The sequence below is a fragment of the Ambystoma mexicanum genome, chromosome 11, assembly GCF_040938575.1.
Source record: "Ambystoma mexicanum isolate Mex_15411 chromosome 11, UKY_AmexF1_1, whole genome shotgun sequence".
Lineage (NCBI taxonomy): Eukaryota > Metazoa > Chordata > Amphibia > Caudata > Ambystomatidae > Ambystoma > Ambystoma mexicanum.
The window spans coordinates 1,450,764,093-1,450,782,071 of NC_090934.1; the positions used below are offsets into that span (position 1 = coordinate 1,450,764,093).

The window sequence follows — 17,979 nt, forward strand, 5'->3', positions numbered from 1 at the left end:
GAGGTGGTGAAACTGGCAGAAACTAGCTGAGTTTACCTAGTGGCCAAGGCAGTGGATCTTTATGACCAGGCACTACCCAGTGAAAGGCTCTTCATTGTGGCAACTCCCATGCCACTTTAACAAAATCACTGTGGCAACCCAGTTTGACAAATGTAAGGCATTTTCCTTTACATTCCAAGGGCCTCTAAGAAGTGAAGATTGTCTCTTGGATGCTGCTGGTAAATGTTTTGATCAGAATTCAGTGCTAAAGATTTTTGCAGGCAAATGCTGAGGTGATAATGGCAGCTGTCAAATTATAATTCCTGGAGAAACTTGGAGATGGATGCCCTTCTCTCTCCTGAGTACCTTGTGGACGTCTGTCCTAGTTTAGCTAAGGCACGCCAAGTGGCTCCAGACCGAACAGTGGTCTCATGCTAGTATTTGGACACTGCTGCTTGTTGCATACTTATGGGGACGGCCTTTTGTATGCAGGAGTTCTTAAAAGAACAATTTATAATAAGGGTCACCAAATTTCAACCTGACTTTCAGGAACGCATATTGGGCGTACCATTCAGTGGGGTCGAACTGTTCAGACTGGGTACGGATGAAGAGTTGAATAAAAAGAAAACTACTGGCCAGATAGCAAAATCCTTACCATCTCTCTTGAAAGCCCCTGAAAAGGCAGGGGCCGCAGATCAGCAGAGATTACATTTTCCCTCTAAGAACTCTCGGTTTTAGAGGGTGTCATGATCAACACAATCAAACGTGAAAATCTCCAAGCTCCCACTTAAGAAGCAGCAAAGCCCCTCCCCAAGGGGTTTCTTCTTCCAGCGCTCGCCTGCCTCTGAACCAAAGCTGTCTAAATGTTGCAGGAGTACAGGTCCACGGCACACACTTTGGGGGCAGAATTGTTTTATCTCGACAGCTGGAAAGTGATAACCAACAACCTCTGGGTCCTGTCGGCGCTGGGCAGCGGCTACCATATTCTCCTTCTTTCTTTTCCTCGTTCTTATCTGCCCTTCTCTAGGAGTCTGAGCCCCTTCTGCAGGAGCTCCAGAAACCTTTGCTGATGAAAGCAGGAACGAGTCCCAGTATCAGAGAATGGGTTTGGCCTCTATTTGATATTCCTTGCCGTTCCAAAGAAGAACAAGGCGGGCCTTCGAGTGGTTCTTTCTTACCCCTAAGAAAGGTTCAAGAGAACTCCTGACCTCTTCACAGCCAGACGACTGGCTGGTTGCCTCGAACCATCAAGATGCATACCTTCATGTTTCACTTTTACCCCCTAAATAATGTTACCTCTGGTTCTCATATAGCAGTGACCATTTTTGTGCAAGGTCCTTCGGTTTGACATTTGTTCAGCCCACGGATGGCAGCAGTAGTGGCCTCCCTTTGGCGAACAGGAATTCACCTACATTTGGAGAATTGGGTGGTCAAGCCAGGAGCCCCAGCTAAGGAAGCATTCAGTCTGCAGTTCCTGTAGTTCTCCTGTGTAACGTGTATCTCTGGCAATGCCAAAAATCTCATCTGGTTACGACTGAAAGGTTTGATTGAAAGGGTTTTTCTGGAATTCAGTAATTGGTAGAGTGTTAGTGTCAGGGATGTGCTGGACACTGTAGCTCTTTTTGTTCCTCAGTCAGACCTTCGGTTAGTGGTTCCATCGCACTTGCGGTCCTATGGTAAGATTTTGAATGCGCCACACAATGTTCATTGAGACCAAACAAATGGCCCTCCATTGAAGCAGTTTCCCGTTCCAGCCTGGGGCAGAGAGGATTTCCACTGGTCGTCTGATACAGGGAACCTTTCCCTAGGTATTTATTTTTAGGATATTCCACATTATCCAACTAGGTCAAGGGGTTCCTCACTCTCCTGCTGCAGGTCCATGCTTCGAGACGACCGAATTCACAATGGATGTCCGGATGAGAAATGACCTGAATACTTACTTCCTGGAGTTAATGGTTGTATTTCTAGTGCTTCAGGTGTTTCTGCCAGTAGTGAAGGATTCCAGTATGCTAAGCCCCATGGACAACATAAAACATGTTTTATAGGAACAGGTGGGCACCAAATAAGTCAGACTGTGTGCCCTTGGCAGTACATATTTGTGAATGGGCACTGCAGAATGACATTTCATTACAGAAAACGCATCTAGCAGGAACAGAAAATGAAGAGACGGACATTAAGTAGATGTCCAATCCAACCATGTTGGGGGGAAATGTGGGAAGAGTTCAGCGAGATGTACCAGTGAAGATGTTCTCTAAGCAGGGAGTTCTACTGGTAGATGTCTTTGCATTGGAAGCAAGCAAACAAACAAATCCGGCACTGTGCCTCCTGGAAGGGAAGGTGGGAGGGATCTTTGGGAGATACCCTGCTGATTCTTGCGGCAACCTGTTCGTGTATGAGTTTGCTCCTCCTCCAAAGTTCTGCATAGATTTTGGGCATCCTGGAATTGATTCTCCTGGTTGCTTTCCATTGACCGAAGAGCCATTAGGTTTATGACCTACTGAATATGGCACGTGGACCACCTCTCCTCCCCCCTCCTGCTGGATCTCATTCACCCACAGGATAGGAACATATTGCACCTCTCCCCACATACCTTCCTTGCTGCTCTGGCACCTGAGGAACTAACCCTTGGGCATTTGGGTCTCTGAGGGTAACTTGCTAGAAAGAAATTCTACATGTCGCAGTATAGGAGGAAATGGCGTAGATTTTTCTATTCGATATTGGAAAGGTTTTGTAATCCTCTGTAAGCCTCAGAAGAGGAGGTTCTGTCTCCGATGAGTCTGGGTAATTCTGGAGCATAATTATCTTCCTCTAGGCCTTACTTCATTATGGCTCCAATCCCCTTCCTGCTCGGCTGGCAACTCCCATGGTTATGTCAGAAAGGGAACCTCTGGGTAGGAGTACAATAGTCACTACGGTGAGTAAATGTATCTTCCTCCTCTCCACTGTAATCTGCAGCACATGAATTAACCTTCTGTTCGCGAAAATCCTGAATAGGTCGCTTCACTCAACACTGTACTGAAACTCGCTTTAATGGGCCAATTTACAGTCATGACATTGTGTTTCTTCCAGCCGAAAGTTAATTAAATGTGCATATTATGCTAAGAATGAGTTGAGGTTCTTGCCTTGCAAAACACTTCCTGATCCTCTAAAACATCACGCTACCCTCCACCCCTATACCCACAAATCCAATCAAAATTACATCGAACATGAGCTGGTTTGCACACATTCCTGAGCTCTGTTCGCAGGACATGTCGTTGCTCCTATGTGATATCATGGACTTACAAATATTGTGCAGTGCTGTGATCATGCAACATTTTTGAACCTCACACACACATCTTTATTAGCCCACATAGGATGCTCTCCCACCCAAAAATCCAGAATACAGTCTTCTGTGCAAGCTGATAGTGCTACATGGCCACACTCATGGCGGTTGAGTTGGGCTATATAAATGTAATTTTGTTTAGCACAAATCGACAACTGGCCTTCTTAAACGCCTGCACCCACTGTTTGCCCTCTACTCCGCTTACTCCACTCTCCCGCCTTAATGTGTGCATAGTTGTTCAGAGAAAAACATTTCACTCAAATTGCAGTACTATGTTATTTCTTGTTACATAGCAGCTTAACCAGACCATTTTGTGTGTCTGACAAAATATTTTATTTACTTGGCCCTTGTCTTGATATTCTTTTTTTGTCAACCTTGATGATATATATGGCAACTCATGGGCGATTAAGTAGCACAAAATAAATAATAATGCAGTGTATGTGGTACAGGAATTTCATCTTGTGGAGTCTAAAGATCCTGGTGAGTGCCTTTTGATTTAATGTGTTTTTGATGTTTCTTTATTCAGGGCTTGCTAAAACTACTTGAAGGTACCATAGTTAATGTTCCTGAGAAGAACTCTCGAAAGCTGCGTGGGGAAACTGTGCAGGTCGATACAACAAATATCCTCTTTGTGTCATCTGGTGCTTTTAATGGTCTCGACAGGATCATTAGTCGAAGAAAGAATGAGAAGGTAAGGTATTGTCAACATCTTTTCACAGAAGCTCATTCTTTAGCTGGAGTAACATGGTCACTGTGTTTTGATTATTTGTGCAGCAAGTGGCACCGAGACCTGCACCATTCTCTTTACAAGATAATCTTTGAAAGAGGTCCGGCTTTACAAACAGGTCTGGTTTACTGTGACATTCTCTGTAATGAACATTATTCTGAGTTTTTGCTTGCAACTTTAAATGCTAAGAAAATAGGCATTTCGAGTGAGAAGTAAGTTCTGCGTGTTCCCTTACACTGAAATAAAATCAAGTGCTAAAAGGGAGCTTGTGGGATTTGTGGTGTTATATTTTTATTTTATTGGAAATGTATCTTTTTAGATTTTTTTAATTGTCTTTGGCCTACAAACCTAAGGTTTTCACAAAAGAAAACATAGGATACAAAAGAACCAAACAAGTATTAAAAAAAATTGGTCCGAAAAAACATTTCATAACTTTTATTCTTAGATACAGCCGAGTGTTCAAAAAATTCTATTTTCCCCAAGAAAACACATTAAAAAAGCATACAACGCCAGGATCTGTTTCACTGCATTGCCCCACATTGGCCTGACCCAGAACATGTCAGTCAGTGGCGCTGCACCCAAATAGCACAGCCGCGGTTTCCAAAACACGGACAAGTCAGGACGATAGGTTTAAGGGTTTCCACTGTGATGGTCTTACAAAATCTACAATTGGTGTTTGTTACTGACTTGTCCCACTTTGACCTCCTTTCTAAGGTCGCAAAATGGTTCAAGGGAATTGCCCTAAATTTTTGGGCAAGGGATTCGGGACATATACATCAGACACTCGCTTCCTTCTAAGCATTGCATATTCCACATAAACGTAAACATTTTCCATTAGGTCAGAGGTTTCGACCCAATCGGCTGTAATTGGTTTTCGCTTTACAACCCCAGGCACCGCCCATAGCTCCTAACGAGAGGACCCAACCTGACTAAGTATCTCACACGTAGTAGTCTTGAACTGAGTCAGGGTAAAAGCTGATTGCATTAAAGAAGGCTCACCCAAGGGTTGGTACAAGGAGTTGTTCCAGGGATTAGCAGTTTGGCATATTCAGCCAGCTTCCTCCATAAACTCTGGCCGCCAAAGAAATTAGTGCCAACACATGCCTGACAACAGCATTTGGCAGAGTTGTTCATGTCCAGAGTTCTCTTCCAGAGAAGCCCCTGGAGTGTATTGAGTGATGCCCCCAGATCAAAGGGGACTATATGATATATAATATATTTTATTTATTTTGAGCTCGTACACAAGTGTTTCAGAGCACGTCCAAGCAAAGGGAACGGAACAAGGGAGAACAAAAACAACGATCCTACTAGGCCCAGTGACATTAAGAACGTGCAAGTGCATGGAAAGGGGAAAAGGGGGAAAGTACGTGGAAGATGCGGAACAGAATAAATAATAAGTGAAATAGATAAATACAGCCAATGAAAAGTGGTATTGCAGCCAGCAAGTGGCAAGTGCATGATTAGTCAGGGATGGTATATCTGATAAGTGCAGAAGAAACGTGGGGGACTGTATGGGTACACATACAGATCCCAGTGCAACGGGGAGGCAGGTTGAACAGGTACCTGGGCCCGAAGGACAGAGGGTGTCCATGTGCATGGTACCAAGAGAGAAAACAGATCAGGGGAGAAGAGGGGCAAAGGCAAAAGCGAAGAGGAAGGTCTTGAGGTGCTTCCTGAACTAGAGATGGTTCTCAAGTTTCAAGGTGGCCAGGCCAGAGCCTGATTGGTGATACCCAGGTTGTCATGGAGACGATTGAGCAGGATGGTATGGTTGACTGTGTCGAAAGAGGAGAGCTCAAGTAGGATGAGGACGGAGGGACTGTTAGTCAAGGTTGGAGAGCAGGTCTTCACAAATGTTCGAGAGCAGTTTCTGTGCTTCTGAAACCAGATTGGTGGTCATGGAGAGAACCAACAGAGTCCGAATTAAGGTTAAGCTGAGATGGGCAGCTTTTCCAGGAGCTTCCCCAAAACGGGAGTAATGGAAATTGGGCGATAGTTAACCGGACAAGAGGGATCAGCTGTGGGGGTTTCTTGAGGAGAGGGTGCACAAGGGAGTGCTTCAAAGGGGAGGGGAAGGATCCAGAGGCAAAGGAATGGTTACAGAAATCAGCAAGGGTCAGAGCAAGGGTATCGATGTGGTCCTTAAAGGTTTTAGAGGAACAGTGATGGACCTGTTTTGTTGAGGCTTTCATAGATCGAACTTGTCTAGCGACCTCATCCATGAAGAAAAGAAGAAAGGAGGAGAAAGAGGGAGTGGGGTGGGGGGTTGCTGAGGGAGGGTCAGCAAGCCGGGAAGGAGACGTAGGAGAGTGGACAAGATGTCCTGGGTTTTGGAATTAAAGTGAGAGGCAAAGGCATTGCAAAGAGCCTGGCAGGCGAGAGGAGGGATGGAGACTGTAGCAGGGTTGGCCAACTCCTTGCAGATTTTAAAGAGTTTGGCTGAGTTGTTGGATGCTGCAGAGGTGCAGGCTTGAATGTTTCCTCTCTTCTTAGAGCGGACAGTGAGATGTTCTTGCCTTTGCATCAGGCAGCAGGCCAGTTTGTCAGAGGATAAGCAGTACGCCCTCCATTTCCTCTCAGCAGCCCTACACTTGCGTTTAAGTGTAGCTATGTCAGAGTCATACCAGGAATTACACTTGGCTTTGTACTTCAAACGGATCCTCATGACGGGGGCAAGAACATCAAGAGTAGCAAAAATAGAGTAGAGCAGGGACAGGGCTGTGTCAGGGTGTGTTAGCCGAAGGGGCCGAGAAGGTGGCTGTGAAAGCCTCGACTGACACACGCTTCATGGGCCAGATGTCACGCTTCATGGCAGGATGTCCAAGAAGGTGGGTGGCAATCTTGGGGTAGGGTTGGCTTGGGGGCGGGGAGAGATGGAAAGAGAGGAGAGGAGGCAGTGATCACTCCAGGAGAGACGAGTGGTGAGGGGGAGGCCGGAGGGGATCAAGACATCAAGTATGTGACCGGCAAAGTGAGTCGGGCCTGAGGGGAGGATAGAGAGGGAGAGTGAATCGCAGAGGTCACGAAAGAGCGCAAATGAGGAACAGGGAGAATCAAGAGGGATGTTGAGGTCCCCAAGGAGGAGTAGTAGAGTAGTTGAGGCCAGGAGGGAGGGGGGGGGAGGAGGAGAGGTTTGCCCACTCTGAGAGAAAAGAGGTAATTTGACCAGGGGGCCGGTAGAGAGTAGCAACAGTGAGAGGGAGCCTTTAGACAAGGCATTCAAAAGAAGAGTAAGTCTGAGTGGGGATGATAGAGGCAGGGATCCTCTCGGGGAAGATCAGGGCTACACCCCCTCCAGGCCAGTTGGATCTGGTGGCAGACAAGATCTTGTAGCAGTCAGGGAGGAGAGAGTCAAAACTCCTAACGGAGCTGGCCGTGACCCAAGTCTTGGTAAAACGGAGGACATCGAGGTCAAGTTTTTCTAGGAGGTAGCAGATGCCAGAGGAGTGTTTGATAGCCGAGCAAGAGTTGAGTGGCAAGATGAAGGTTGCCAGCCTTAACCTTCAGGGGAAGGGGTACAAATCGGGGGTACGCCCTGCAGAGGTGTGGAGGGAGCTTGAGATGGGGTAGAAGGAAAGGAGGGCAAGGTAGCCAAGGGAGGAGTAGGGGGACAGCTGGAGATGAGAGGACGTTGATGAGACGAGGAAACAGTCTATCAAAGAGGAGATTAGCCAAAGGGCCTTGCACCATGACAGCGCTATTCAGGTAGACATTAATGATGACTCAGGAGGAGTCAAAGAAATCCATGAGGACTTTCTAGCTGGTGCCACCATTAATGGGAGAGGAGGAGACAGAACAGAGCACATAGATCATATGAGGGGTCCATAGATCAGGCGAAGGAACGAAAAAGAGAATTTCAGTGGGTGTTTGTCTGGCAGAGGCGCTGGAATAGGTATCGGTGATGGGGAGACCTGGGTTGGAAGCCAAGATATCCTTTTTGAATTTCTTCCTACCAGACTTGGTGAGAAGGGAAGGATAGTTAATAGTGAAGCAGTTAGAGTAGATTGGAGAAACGGATAATGCCATGAGCAAGTAAAGAGAGGAGGCAGTAGGTGAAATATGCAAGAAAAGCGGTAAGGAACAGTCACTGGGCTAGCAGGTTACAATGGGGGACAAAGTAATGTGAAAAACACACCCAAATGTCAGTTACAAAACCACCCACGTTTCAATGCAAAGGCAACATAGGTGAAAGAGATGAGGTATAAGTTAGTGGCAGGTGCTAAGACGAGGGCATTTGAGAACATACAGGGAGACCAGTTGGCGCAATCAGAGGGAAGAGTGAAGAGAAACTAACCCATGGAGAGGCAAGTACAAGAGTCTTGGTAGCAAAAATTCATGGCTGAGTGAACTGGCAGCACCAGGGAGGGTCAAGTTGTGGTAGTCGCTTCAGGTAGCGGACAGGGGGCCTTAGAAATGGGCCTTTGAAACAAGGGCCAGTTCTTGCCCCCCGGACCAGCCAATGGAAAGATTAATAACAGATTAGCCAATGGACAGGGGCAGGGCACGGACAGGAACCAGGGAAAGCAAGATGAATAGGGGCGCCATCTTGGAGTGGGTCGATGGAAGTTTCCGTACTGTGGCAAAGGAAAAAAGTCCAGCAGAATCAGGAGCACAGGTAGTCAATGCAGGCCAAAAAACATTGATTGCCACAAGGCTTACCTCAAATGCAGTGTGACCGCTGCCGGATTCGAAGAGAAAGGAACTTCTGGGTCAGCTGAGCAAAGATACAAAGAAACAGGATCTGCGAGTGCGGCGGCAGGAAAGTCTTTTCAGCTGGGCCTTCAGGGTCAGCTGAGCACAGTTGAAAAGATGCTCGCTCTGCGAGCACGGCGTTGGGAAAGCCTTTCAGCACAGCTGATTAATTGAAAACACGCGCTGCATCCGGAAACTCAGGAAGCCATTGGGAGATGAGGCTGTTTGCGCCAGCGCCGGAAGTCCTCAGGAACAACAGCTGATCAAGAGATGAATGCGCACTAGGAGCGTGAGGCATGGAGCGAGTAGAAAAGAATACCAGCTGATCAGGTTGAATGTGCACACAGGGAGCGCGAGATCTGCAGGGCGATGAAGCAGGAGTGAAAATATTCCAAGGCCATATAGAACTACGGCCAATGTTCTGAAGGTAGAACCTAATCTTAGTTGTGAGTGTATTCGCTTCATTTTAGCCAGTAAGGTAGTGAATCCCCCTCTGAAACGGGTTATCCAAGCGCCCCCTAGAGAGGTTATTGGCAAGGTTGAATCCCAGGTACCTCATTGATGACACCCTTTCCAAAGGCTGGTCTCCCACCTTCCAGCTATAGGTTTTAAGATGTTTTTGGTGGATAAAATGACTACCTTGGATTTTTGCCCATTAATTTTCAGATTGTCTTGAACGTCATAGTGATGGAATAAGGTCAATTTCCTGTGGAGGCCAATAGGGGTCTTATCAAAGAGAAGGACGTCATTAGGAAAGGCCAACGAGTTTGAATTAGCTTGCCCATCTTTCCGGATTTGTAGTTTCCCGTCTCCCACAAGGCTGCTATGTCCGAGACGTACGTAAAGGTTGAAGAGGGTTGTCGCAGCCACGCAGCCCTGCCTGAGCCCCACAAAGGTAAGGACTGGGGCGGAAGTTCCCCCCACCCCATAAGCATAACCCTTTAAAAATGATTCACTGTGCAACAGTGCCAGAATCTGTACCATTTTAAGTGGGACTTTCCACTCTGAAGTTTACTCCAGAGTGTCTTCTGACTGACCGTGTGACGAAGGCATTGGAAATGTCTACGGAAGCCTTATAGACGGGGGTCCACCTCCCCCCCCCCCTTTTTTTTTTTACAGCTGCAGAGACATCTGATATGATGGTGCCGTTTAGAGAGGTCCCCATGCCAGAATGAAATCCCACCTGGTATTTAGACGGTTCCTTTATGTGTTGGGAGAGGTCTCTAAGCAATGATTGTGCTGAATGCGTCCAATTGGGCGAAAGGTCTTAAGTTCTTTGGCTGAAAATGTTTCCCTTCAGCTTCATGTGACAGTGGATTAACTTATCATATTACAAAAAGTCCAAGATAAAATGCTAGTGACCTCCAAAATAATCCTCCGTGAACAGTGAGGTTATTTTGGCAACTGGGATTGTTCTGTTAGGTATGATCCATAATTTTACATCCTGCAACTATGCAAGTGAAAGGTATTTTTATATTAAAAGTGAATTTTAGGGTGGAGTGACCAGTCTACAGTATGACAACCGATGATTTCCCAAAGGAGAAACTAAGTTACTTAATTTATAATAAGATTAGTAAAAATACTGCTGCTAGTGACATGGATTGGGGCACCAGAGAAAGTTAGACTTTCATGTCCAGATTTAAGAAAGATCAGGCTACAGACTATTCCGGCCTCAAAGTAGATACGTCATCATTGTTGAAGATTCAAAAATGTTTTTTTGGGGAAAGTGGATGATGAGACGGGGAAAGTAATTTACAATCTCGACTGTGGTTAATAATACACTAATTATGTTGATCTGTTTTGTCAGTTTACATGCTTCTCATGTTTCCTTGTGTATAACATTTGTAACAAAATAAAAAGAAATATAAGGTGCAAAAAATGCTCAGAATAAGAAAAAAACAAATTGTAGCGGCATGAGGAGAAAAAGAAAACAACTCGGTGTGACTGGAGGGATTAAAATGTCAGTTCTAAATAGGTTATAGTTTTAACAGTGGAGATTATGGCCTTTCCCTTGTGGTGATCTGTACACATGGAAGCAGTAGGCAGACCAAGTGTCTGTGATCCCAAGACCTCTACTTTGAGGTGAATGCCCTTCCTTGCGACCCACACATACAATCCTGATATTAAGTGTTGATATCCAGTATGACCACAAATCATATATGTGCTCCGTTCGGTGAAGGGTTATATGTGTGGCTGTGCAGTTGTGGGGGTGATAAAGGTAGGTTCCTTGGGCAGCTACGTGATCTTGAAAAAGTGAGAAGTTGTCAAAACTCAAGTGCCATGCCTGTGCAAAGGTTTAAAGTCCCTGGATGGTGCCAACTGATATTTCAAGATATGTGTAATATGAAATGGAAACCCTAGCCATGACTTTTGTCATTGGTACTTTTTTTTATTTTGACTTGCACACAACACTTTAGAGGTGCATTAAACTGATTTGTAAAGAAATGTATTTTGTTTTTGCCAGTATCTAGGATTTGGGACGCCTTCGAACCTTGGAAAAGGAAGACGGGCTGCGGCAGCTGCAGATCTTGCCAACAGTAGTGCAGAGTCAAACACTGTACAAGATATCGAGGAGAAGGACCGCCTGCTGCGACTCGTGGAGGCTAGGGATCTAATAGAGTTTGGCATGATTCCAGAGTTTGTGGGCCGCCTTCCTGTGGTGGTTCCCCTGCACAGCCTGGATGAGCAAACTCTTGTGCGTATTCTCACAGAGCCCCGGAATGCTGTTGTTCCACAATACCAGGCCCTTTTCAGCATGGACAAGGTTTTTATTACTTGTAGTTCACATTCTCTCAGAATCTGCCTGATTGAATAACAAAACATATTATGGTGACGACTTTGTTAGTATGTTTGGAGTGTGAAAGTGAAATGTAATATCTTTACAGTAGCATCTTGTATTGCTGATTGAACCTTTTGCAAGTGGAAGGGTAATTACATTTCCCAACACTTTTTATGATCAGAATATTAGCAGTATTGGTGTAAGGTCTGATATCTCTGCTGCCCCCAAGTAAGGCCAGCACATCCTATTAAAGCTAGACTGCCTTTGCACAGAGTAGAAAATGACATCTCGCCAACTGTAGTTCTGTAATTAAGTGTACATCTTTCTTATTGATTTCTTTCTTTGCAGTGCGATTTAAGTATAACTGAGGATGCGCTAAAGGCAATTGCCAGACTGGCTCTAGAGCGAAAGACTGGTGCAAGGGGTCTCCGATCTATAATGGTAAGCTCTTTTGAAAAAGCTCCCATTTGATTCCTATTTTCTGGGCAGGTTTCTAATTAAATAAATGTGAGAAGGTCTACTATACTGGATGACCAAGGTGAGTGCTGTTTAAGAACATTTCAGAACCTCTGTCACCCATCATTAAATCCTCTTAAACTCCTTGCCTAATTTGAAACTCCGACCAGGTTAGAGACTATGGACCATTTTTCTTTCTTTTATTGGCTGGTTAATCCTTGAAACTCTTTGCTAGATTCAACCTGGTCTTTGTAGGACAGTGTGTTGCAGTACCCTAAATGCCCTTGTTTGTAAGCCTTACCCTGATGGGGGCTAGCAGTGGTCTTGCAATTGGTACTTTCTTCACAAATGAGTATGGAAATTGCACAGTACACCTTAGCTAAGGTGTGAAAAAAAGCAACTGATCAACAAAGTGTAAACTATCTGAGGCAGTAGTTTGCCGTTTCTGGCACTTACTGTGTTTTCAGTGCAGCTATTTTAAATGTGAGCATTTTCAAATGGCCACGCTGAAACCATTTCTGCCACACAATCCTGGGACTCCAGGGCATTGCCGCTTCCTTGCTCTTGGTTGCAGAATTCCCTGAGAGATTCTGGTGCGGATCAGTGACCCGCAGCAGGGGATGCATACATACAATTATTTCTCATGGTTGGTAGTGTGAAGACGGCAGTTTTTAGTCGGTTGCTATTATGTTTTTGTTTCTTTCAAAGTGGATTTTTAAGCGGTTTCCTGAAGGTCAGGTGGTTCACTTCCTAATGGAGATGTTTATGTAGGTTATGCCAGAGTTTCATGGATGTAATTCAAAAAGAGGATACTTCTTGTTACTTATTGAAGTTTGGGACTAGTACTAGTGCAGCTTTGCTGGACCGAAGTGCTTTGAATGGGGAGGGTATTGTTGAAACCTGCTTCAGAAGTAGATGGTATGAGCGGTGCATAAGGTTTTGTAAAATATCCCTTTTTTTGATGGGTACCCAATAGACAATTACATAGTGCTGGCGTGATCTGTTCAAATCTCTTAATTCTGAGATTGTCTTGTTGCTGCCTTTGGAGTCTTTGAAGTGCACTCATTCAGTAATCTAGTAGCCCAACATAGAGGCTGATTGCCCAGTCTAGTTTGGATAGTATTGGAGAAAAGATGGCATGGTTTTTGTTGGTGAATGCGAAGTAAGATTAAATGCGGGATAGCGGGCACAACTGGGAGAAACTACTTCTGAGAATGGCTCTGATCTGCATATGAAGGGTGATGGTGTTGTCCATTGTGTTTTCAAGGTTCCTTACTGTGGCCGACTTGGTTGGGCAAGGGTCCATTTCTTTGTCTCATGTTCTTGTGGTCATGTTGTAAGCTGTAGGATTGCAAAGCAGGAGTTCTGTTTTGCAGGATTGAGTTTTAGTCTGTTTGCTGGCTTCCATGACTGCACCTGAACAAGGCAATTTCTGATGTCTGGTGCTTTTGGTGATTGGACGTTCACAAGTTTGTAGTTAATTTGTGTCATCAACCTAGTTGTAGTTGATATCAGATCTGTTGGGGAGAACTAGTCATAACTAGAGTTTTTGAAACATTGAGGTGGGAATGCGATCCTTGGGCATCTACTCGGATAAAATCGGAGAGGCAAGGTAGTGCTGAATCAAAGCGTTTGTATCAGTGTTTTATTTTTGCTTTTATGGCTTCATTCCCATAAAGGCACGACTGTTGATGGTAAGCAAATTTACTAGTATGTAGATAGTTTCACTTCCAGATTTTCTCCAGTTTTCGTTCTTTTTCAATTTTATTTCTTTTTTAAGTAGTTTGGTTTGGGGTTGAACATTTTCCTGCCTTATTTTGAACGTTTTTGAAAGGTTAATGGCAATCTACAATGCTGAAATCTAGTTAGGAATTCTGTGGAGTTTTGCATCCCATGGATGGTAGATTGGGTTGTTTCTTCTTTTTCTAGTAGGGCATTGATGTGCATTTATTTCCAAGGTCTAGTTATGAGCGATGGTTCTTTTGAAGGTTCTGTGAGGTACTGCGATTCTGTTGGTCTTGTGAACGGGATACACCCCACGTGGTAAAATGGGGAGGAGATGGTGAACATATTTCATTACAGAAAATCCCATTCAGTGTGTGAGTGGGACTCTTAACCATCTGTTTAAGGTGTAATGCAGCAAGGCTCGCTCAGTCTGACTTTGAGATTAGGTCAGCTATAGTTAGCATTTGGCGATCTAAGGCAAGGATGGCAGTGGCATCTGGGAGTTTCAGGAAGCTTACTACAGGTGTTTGCGATTGATCACGTTGAAGTGAGCAACGTAGTCTGGCATGATGAGGGGCGTTGAGACTATGAAGGAGGCTCTGTATGGTAGAGCTATGACACTGAGAGATCCTGTTGCGATTAGCACAGATGATCTTTAATCCTGATGGGATACTTCCGTGGAAAATCGGGGACTGATCTTTGGACAGTCAAGTTTCTGTCATGAAGAGTTAGACTATCTTGTCTACAGAGTGGTCGAAAATGTCAGAGGAGTGCTTTGAGACCGAATGTACTTTGATCAGGAGGCATATTGTGCCTTTGGTTTCAGGGTTAGTTTGGCTGGTTGGACAAATGTTGTTGGGTCCTTACAAGTTGTTGTCGTTAGTTTCCCAGGGCGCCATGTGAAGGCTTTCTGATCCAAAGGTGCTCAGCAGTATCTTTGAGCTCCAACACCAGCCCCACATACAGTGGTTGTATTAGATGTGCCGGGTGTCTAGTGAGGAATGGTATAGCAGTCATTGTTTGTGAGTGGGGTTCTTTGATTGGATAGCTGTCAGAGTAGATGTTGTCATGAATGTTGGGTCATTGGTGATTCCTGTTTCTCAGACCAATCATTGGTCATAATAAGGTTCAGTTGGGTGCTTCGGGAGGTATCTGGAAATAAAAGCTGTTGATGGTCTCGAGGTGGGGTAGTGGGAAGACTGTAGGGTCTTGGGATGACTAATTGAAAGGGGTAGCAAGGGTTGCCTCCTTCTCCTTTCTTTTCCGATTGTCATCTTTGCAGTTCCAGGCATCATATTTTAGCACTGTAGAGGTATTGAGTGTCTGGGAGTGGGGGTGATAGGTTAGGGAGAAACGGAAGGTTTGTGGTTTATTCGTTTGAGGTTTCCCTGGATTGAACAAGTGCCCCTTTTCTCAATGTTAATCCCTCTATGAAGTAGGGCAACTGGAAAGTATGGAGCTGTTCTGAGACTCTGTTATGGGGGATTGGTTTGTCAAAAATGTGTGTGTGTGTGTTGTGACGTCCACTGTACCCATGGTCCTTCACGGGTCAAGGTCCCTCAGACTGTTTTTTTCCACCATCATGAGCAGTCTCATATTGCGGAGTACATTTTCGGCTAAGCCATTGACTTTATCAAAGTTTAAAAATAGTTATTATTCCTGTCCTTTTTCGACTGCCGTGTCTCGACGGATTCTTTCAGCCTTGGAAGGCCCAACAGGCTTATGCCCTTACAGTAGGGAGAGTGGGGGGCAGTTATATCACAATGTATTTCTCCTCCCCTTCGCTTTGTTGCCCTGCTGCCTGCCCCAATCATGGATAGGAAACCGTTCAAATTTTGCCCATCCTGTAACAAAATATTTCCATGGATAGATGAGCATAAGGTGTATAAACCTGTCTCTTAAACGGGACCATGACGAAGGGCACTGTCGGACTGGCAAGCTCTTTCGACCCAAGACCTTTAAAGATCATAGGACAAAACGCTGGGCCCATCACGCCATGCAGGCCGAGGCCACCACGGACGTGCTGGGAGCCTTCAGCAAAAGCAGCGTTGTCGTCCTTTCAGACGGCGAGGGTAACTGGGAACCTCCACGTTCCCCAGTGCTAGCCCCCCGACCCAGGAAGACAGGCCGGCGGCTCTGTTGTGGGGACTACACCCGTCGGCAAGAGCACCCAATCTCCCCACAATGAACACATACCCAGCAGCGATGTGTCAAACACGCGCTGAGATTCGGCATCTAGGGGCAGATCTGTGGATTTGCTGTCCTTTGGGCACTCCAAGAGTCGGTCGCCTCATGATGGGCCCCAAAAGACTAAAGACGCTGCCCATAAATCCTCGTCTACCGATGGCCGAATATCGAAAGACGCGGCAGAACACCATCCCGACCGCCCAACGTCAAAGGACGCAGCGAAGGCCCTTCCCAATACCGAAACTCGACCTGGGTCATCTAAAACCACTCCTAGTTCGAAAAAATCATTCTCTAAGAGCTTGGATCATAGGGATTAACAAAAAGACAAGGATAAGTCCCACAAAGATGAGGATAAGTCTCTTAAGGACAAACCTCGGAGTGAAAGGCCTACCCCTGACACAGATACCTTACAGGAAGATGGTGAGGGCACTTTAAGTGAAGCCCTACACAATAAAGGCCTGCCTACATCTGCTGTTCCTTGCCCAGGCATTATTTATTTATTTTATTTCATTTGTTACATGCCCAGACCCTGGGGTATCACGGCGTGATTACAGACAACTTAGTAGTTAAACATTCGAGTAGCATATTTACAGACAATTAGGTCATACTAGTCAATCAGGATAAACATAGTTACAGTACAGGCATAGTTTCAGTAAGGCAAATAAGCAATATTTTGGTACAGGATTGACGGGCTACTAATATTGGTTAAATAGCCATGTTTCAGTTGCTTTTTGAAGCCAAGGAATGAGGTCTCTTTTTTTGATGTAGATGGGGAGGGAGTTCCAGTGTTTGGGAGCTAAGACTTAGAAGCTGCTACCCCCTGCTATAGTATTATTATAGCGGGGTGATACTAGAAGATTATCATTGGATCTTAGGGTTCTGGTGGCTTCTTTATTTTGAACTGCATGGTTACGATAGATTGGTGCTTTTTTGGTAAGGTATTTGTGCGTAATAAAGAGAGTAACCAGTGGGCATCTTTCCTAGTCTTTGATATGTTGTTGGATCTCTTTATCCCTAATGCTGCTCTTAGGGCTTTGTTTTGCATGAGTTGCAATTTGCTCAGGTTGGCCTTAGAGATCCCTAGCAGTAGTACATTACAGTAGTCCAGTTTGGATAGTATCAACGCTCTGGCCAAGGTAATACAGTTGGATGGGGTCAGGAATTGGCGACTTAACGCTATCAATTTGGAGGTGTAAGCGGCGGCGGCGGAGGAGAGAGAATTGATATATTTGGTCATTGTGAGGTTGGCATCTAAGTAAACACCTAGAGTCTTTACTTGCTTGTGTACTGGTATCATTGAGCCATCTATGTTGATGGAGGTGTGGTCCGGTTGGAGTGCGGCTATTTTGGTTGCCGATCCCACGATGAGAATTTCTGTTTTCTCATCGTTGAGACAGAGGCTGTTTACGGCCATCCAGTTTTGGATGATCGTGTATATTTTGCTGATGACCAGGGTGTCCTGTTCATAGTTGCCTGAGATGGGTATGAGGATCTGGGTGTCATCTGCAAAATTTGTGTAGATGACACCCATATCATCTAGAGCGGAAAAAAGGAGCTTTGTGTAAGCGTTAGAGTGTAGGTGAAAAGCATGATTCCTGGGGTACTCCTATGGGAACTGATATGGGATCGGCAGCTTCCTTGCCTATGGCCACTCTGGATGTGCGTTCTGCCAGAAATTATTTCACCCACATTGTAGCATCATCCAAGAAATTAGTCATTGGCTAGTGAGGTACATAGTTTATCGTGATCCACAAGGTCAAATGCTGCAGATAGGTGTAACAGCAAGAAGATGCAAAGTTTGCCTGAGTCTCTCATGGTGTCCATCTGGATTTTGAGGTCCAGAAGGGCCGTTTCTGTGCTGTGGTTAGGCCTGAATCCGGATTGTCTGGTTCCTAGGAGTTGGTTCTGTTCTAAGTGTGTTTGGATTTGTATGTATGCTATTTTATCAAAGATTTTGAGTAAGAAGGGGACCGTTGTTATTGGTCAATAATTAGTAGGTACTGTTGGGCCCAATGTAGGTTTAAGGAGAGGGGTGACCCAAGCTTTTTTGATGCTGGCTGGGACTGTGTTAGAGGAGAATGAGGAGTTGATGAATTTAGCAATGGTGGGGGT

The 17,979-nt window shown here is 45.2% G+C and overlaps 1 protein-coding gene across 2 annotated transcripts in view; it reads left to right on the forward strand.

Annotated features, from left to right (window-relative positions):
* CLPX (caseinolytic mitochondrial matrix peptidase chaperone subunit X) overlaps positions 1-17,979 on the forward strand; it is a 417,306-nt gene that overhangs the window by 371,842 nt on the left and 27,485 nt on the right. For both annotated transcript variants that reach the window (XM_069625088.1, XM_069625087.1), the window contains 3 exons: positions 3,828-3,992; positions 11,185-11,484; positions 11,848-11,940. In XM_069625088.1, coding sequence (XP_069481189.1) covers positions 3,828-3,992; positions 11,185-11,484; positions 11,848-11,940 — 558 coding nt within the window. The remainder of the gene's footprint in view (positions 1-3,827; positions 3,993-11,184; positions 11,485-11,847; positions 11,941-17,979) is intronic.